The sequence below is a fragment of the Gavialis gangeticus genome, unplaced genomic scaffold, assembly GCF_001723915.1.
Source record: "Gavialis gangeticus isolate Ggan-Ray unplaced genomic scaffold, GavGan_comp1, whole genome shotgun sequence".
NCBI lineage: Eukaryota > Metazoa > Chordata > Crocodylia > Gavialidae > Gavialis > Gavialis gangeticus.
Genome location: NW_017728994.1, coordinates 45550649 through 45555476, shown reverse-complemented (window position 1 = coordinate 45555476; position 4828 = coordinate 45550649). Strand labels below are relative to the sequence as shown.

General features: G+C 65.0%; 2 protein-coding genes across 2 annotated transcripts in view; one reads left to right on the top strand and one right to left on the bottom strand.

Moving 5' to 3' along the window:
• Positions 1-4: 4 nt before the first annotated feature.
• Positions 5-2807, top strand: ZDHHC16 (zinc finger DHHC-type containing 16; the record flags this gene model as incomplete). The annotated part of the gene is made up of 10 exons (XM_019502135.1): positions 5-145; positions 217-411; positions 480-568; positions 703-731; positions 1202-1335; positions 1473-1520; positions 1869-1954; positions 2106-2229; positions 2314-2384; positions 2494-2807. Coding segments are annotated over 10 exons (1032 nt in total), but the record flags the coding sequence as incomplete, so codon positions are not given.
• Positions 2808-3097: 290 nt separating this feature from the next.
• The window catches only part of MMS19 (MMS19 homolog, cytosolic iron-sulfur assembly component), a 9393-nt gene continuing 7662 nt past the window's right edge, over positions 3098-4828 (bottom strand). The window contains exons 25-27 of the mRNA XM_019502133.1: positions 4723-4821; positions 4539-4639; positions 3098-3354 (exon numbers count right to left, since the gene is read on the bottom strand). Of these exons, the coding sequence (XP_019357678.1) occupies positions 3327-3354; positions 4539-4639; positions 4723-4821 (228 nt within the window). The 3' untranslated portion in view covers positions 3098-3326. The remainder of the gene's footprint in view (positions 3355-4538; positions 4640-4722; positions 4822-4828) is intronic.

Genomic DNA, 4828 nt, shown 5'->3' with positions numbered 1-4828 from the left:
GCGCGTGGCGCAGCTGTGGGGCTACGGGCGGCTCAGCCTGCGCTCGCTGCTGTACAACTCCTTCACGGACAGCGATGTGGTGCTGGATGCCCTCTTCGAGCCGATCTACTGGCTGGTGGACCACGTCACCCGCTGGTTCGGGGTGGTGAGTGCCGGGGGTTGTGGGGGGGCGGGGGGTGGCTGGCCCTGGGGCTAGCATGGACACTGCTCCCGCAGGCATTCGTGGCATTGGTGATTGTGCTGACGAGCTCCGTGGTGGCCATTGTCTACGTCTGCCTCCTGCCCCTCATCCTGCGCACCTACGCGCCCGCCTGGGTCTGCTGGCACCTCAGCTACGGCCACTGGAACCTGCTCATGATCATCTTCCACTACTACATGGCCATCACCACTGCCCCGGGCTACCCGCCACAGGTAGGGTGCGGGGGCTGGGGGGGGCTGGGGAGGCCCGCTTCGAGTGCCGACCGCCCTTCCCTCCACAGACCAAGGGCGACCTCATCAGCGTCTCCATCTGCCGCAAATGCATCGCCCCCAAGCCGGCGCGCACCCACCACTGCAGCATCTGCAACAGGTAGGGACCTGCGTCCCACCAGGCCCCCCCACCGCAGCACAGCGTGGTCGCCCCCCCCTTCCCTCCCTCCTCCGGTGGCTTCTCGCCCCAGACCCCCGGCAGGCGCTCACAGCTGTCCATTCCCCTCCTCGCAGGTGTGTGCTGAAGATGGACCATCACTGCCGTATCCTTCTGCAGCACTTGCCAGGCTGGCCCCTCTCTAGGAAGCCCTGGCTCTTGGGAAGGGGATGGGGGGCTGGGGCCAGGCTCTGGGCGCCTAGGTGTTCCCTGGGGTGCACCGAGCACTTGGGCTGACTGTGTGGGAGGGGGGGGCGGGGGGGGCAGCATAGCCCACTGAGCCCTGGTGTTGCTGGGGGCTGTGTCTAGCCAGTTGCGCCCCAGGGCCCCCTGGGGAAGACGGCGCTGGAGCCAAGAGGGGTCTGGCGAGGCTGCCAGGAGCAGGGCTCAGGTGCAGACTCCAGGTCCCTGCACGCCAGGTGCAACAGGTGCCAGATGGAGCTGCAGCTGCCTGAGACTGGGGACAGCCTGGGGGCTGTCCCTGCCTCACTGAGTCCAAACAGCGCCTGGGCAGCCTGGCTCAGGGGTGTGGCGCGGTGCCCCCTCCTATTGTTACCCATCTTTAATCTGGGGCAGCCTGGCTGAACAACTGCGTGGGGCACTACAACCACCGGTACTTCTTCTCCTTCTGCCTCTTCATGACCATGGGCTGCATCTATTGCAGTATCAGCAGCTGGGACATGTTCCGTGAGGCCTACGCGGCCATCGAGGTGAGTGACACGGCCTCGCGCTCCAGCTTTCCAGGGCAGACAGAGAAGGAGAGGCAGACATGGCCCTGGGCTCCTCATGGCCCTGGGGCACCTGTGCCATGAGGCCTGTAACTGCGCCGTGTTTTCCATCCCCCCAGAGAATGAAACAGCTTGAGAAGGAGCGCCTGCAGGCAGCCGCCAACCAGGTGGGACATCCCCGCGCCCGGGGCCAGCAGGCCGGGCCCTGGCAGCCGCTTCGCATGTGCCTGCGCCCGGGCTCTGCTGCGCCTGCAGGCGCGGAGCTGCCCCAAGGGCCAAGGCCCCAGCCCATGGCTCTTGCCTGCTGCCTGTGGGGTTCATGCCCCAGGTTGCCACACAGCTGCTCCCTGGCGTGCTACCCCGCTGCTTTCACCACATGTCTGTCTGCTCTGTGTGCACACGCGGGGCGGGGGAGGGTCCTCTTGGCTGGTCCTGGCTTCTTGGAGCATCTTGTGGGGTTTGAGGGAGCAGAGCCACCCCCATGGGTTTAACCGGCCACCTACCTTTCCCTGCAGACCTACTACCAGACACCACCCCCGGCCTTCTCCTTCCGCCAGCGCGCCTTCCACAAGAGCATCGTCTACCTGTGGGTGCTGTGCAGGTAACGGGGGCGCTGGGAGCTGACATAGCCTTGTCCTTCTGGGTGATGAGCAGGCAGCTCCATGCAGCCAGGCTCTGGGACTCGGCCTGGCTGGCAGAGTGGAAGGTTGCCTGGACCCAGTGCCCTGACCCCCACCTCCACCTGCCCCCAGCTCTGTGGCCCTGGCCCTGGGGGCGCTGACACTATGGCATGCAGCCCTTATCACCCGTGGGGAGACCAGCATCGAGAGACACATCAACAAGAAGGAGCGGCAGCGGCTGCAGAAGAAAGGCAAAGTGAGCGTAGGAGCTGGGAGGCAGGGAGAGCCTTGGGGGCAGGTGGCCACAGTCACAGTCACGTTCCCGTCTCTGTTCCCGCAGGTGTTCCGGAACCCGTACAGCTTCGGTGCCTGGGACAACTGGCGGGTCTTCCTTGGAGTGGATGTGCCCAGGTGAGAGGGGCTCCAGGCCAAGCCCAAGACTCTGGTGCAGGAGGCACAGGGCCAGGGCTGTGGTTTTGTGGGAGGCCGCAGCATTCACCGTGGGCTGCATCCTTCCCAGGCACTGGCTCACCCGCGTCCTGCTGCCGTCCACGCACCTGCCCCATGGCACTGGCCTGAGCTGGGACGCACCCCTGTGTGTGAGGCCGTGGCACACACCCCTGCTGGCCATCTGACCACCAGCGCAGACCCTCCCCAGCCTCGGTGCCCGGAGCCCTGAGGTCCAAATGCAGATGTCTGTTCTGCCCCCTCGTGAGCTGCAGGCAGCCCCTAGCACAGGCCACAGCCCCACCCAGCACCTCTGCTGGAGAGGGGGCCTTGCCCGATCGCACCTCTGGGTTTTTTGTGTCAAATAAAACCTGTTTTTAACCAGTGCAGCTGCCTACTCGCTGTTGCCTGGTCTGGCCCAGGGGAGCCTAGCTGAACAGGCCCATGGTCCATCTCGGCTGCATGTGGAGCTCTGCAGAGGGGCTGGCTTGGATCCGCTGGTCTAAACACGTGCTTCAGCCGCCTCAGGGGCAAAGAAATAGGGACCTTGCTCCGGGGTGCTAACTGCAGCCAGGAAGGATGGGGAGGCAGCAGCTCGCCAGTCCCTGGACACTGCAGGGGCTACTGGACAGACCCACAGTGATCTGACGGCGCCTGCCAACACCCTGACACTGCTGTACCAAAACACGTGTGTTTATTCTGGTGGCATGTGGAGTGCAACACGTGCCTGGGCCCTGCCTGCTCCCTCCTGTGTGTGGCAGTGGCTCCTGGGCGCAGGGTGGGCATGGCGAAGGTGCTGCCCTCTGGTCCCGGCAGGAAGCGGGTTGGGTTAGCTTGGTGGCACTGGCGGCACGCCAGGCCAGGCATGGGGTGCGATTGTCAGTCGTGCAGGGGGTGGCACGGGCCTCACCTGCCCGGGCTGCCCAAGAGGAACCTGCCAGATAAGAGTTGTGGCAGAACCGGGCAGGCAGGACCTGGGGGGCACAGCCAGCCTGCTCCCCCTGCACCAGGCCCAGCATGAGGCCCGAGGCAACTAGGAGGAGCAGGGGCCAAGACCCTTGCGGCAGCCTGGAAAAAACACACTCCAATGCCCAGGCCGAGGCCAGGCCCCTGCTACAGAGCAAGGCAAAACCCCCCAATCTGCACCAGTCTGAGCAAGGAGGAAATCCCTTCCTGCCCCAGTGCAGCATGAGGATAAGCCTGAGCACAGGGGAAAGACCCTCCCGCCAGGACCCTGCGGGGTCGGTGCCAGCAGGGGCATCAGCGCAGCCCAGCCCCAGCCGGGGCTGCCGAGAAAAGGAAGAAGCCCCTGACACCTGTAGCAGCAGGAAGGGTAAAATGTCCTGGGCCCCCAGGGCAGGCGGCAGAGCCCAGAAACTTGGGACTCCAGTCCCATGCTTGGCCCTGGAGCCTGGGGCCAGCGAGGACTGTGCCTGTTGCCCCCCCTTCCTGCGCAGCACGACTCTTCTTTCTGCTCTGTCATCCCATCTCGTAACCCGACCCAGCCCCTCGCCTCCTGTTTCGCAACCCGGCTGGAGCTCCGTTCCCAGCTCCTGCTGGAGCCCGGTCCTCTCCGGTATCCGAGCCGGCTCCTCTCCGGTATCCACCTGCTCTGGGCAGTAGTGCCCCTGTGACCTCCCAGTCCTGTGCTGGAGGAAGGGGTCCTGGGCACGTGCTGCTGCTTTCACCACCCGCTCCAGGAATCTGTCCTGCTCCAGGCTTGTTTGGCCTTGGCTTGGATGCCTTGGTGATGAAGACACCCCAGCTTTCCTCGTGCATCTTTCCTGATCCTGATCTCAATCCCAACCTGCTTTGCTGCAGTGTCCAGCCCCTGCCCTGCAGTGATGTGTAGAGCCAGTCTCCCCTCCACAGCAGCCCCTCCGGCTACACCGCATCCCCCTTGGGTCACTGTTCCTGCAGACCGACCAGCCATCACCCTCCCCACCACCAGTGGCCTCCCACGCCATGTCACAATGGGCGCCAGCATCTCCTCGTCCCTAAAACGTGGAGCCCGGGGCAGCCTGGACCCCCAAGCCCCTGCACCGTGGACAGCTCTGTGTCAGCTTGGACAGGGGGCTCGGGCTACGATGAGGGTAGATGCACCTGTGCCCAACTCACCACTCCCCACGCGCCACCACTGCCTCCTTCCGCACGAGCCTCTTCTTGTCGTCCAGGGGCTTGGCCAAGGCCCGGATCACCCGTGCCTTGTATGGGAGCAGCTGGGGAGAGATACCCGTCAGCAAGAAGCTGGCCCCCACCCCCTGCATGCTAGGTATGGGGGAGGCAGTCATGGGGCACTTACCCCTGGGGCGGGCAGGCTAGTGAGCGCGTGGATGCAGCGCAGGGCAGCGATGCGGACAGCCTGGAACAGAGCATGCAGGTGAGTCAAGGTCAAGGCTGGGGGGTGG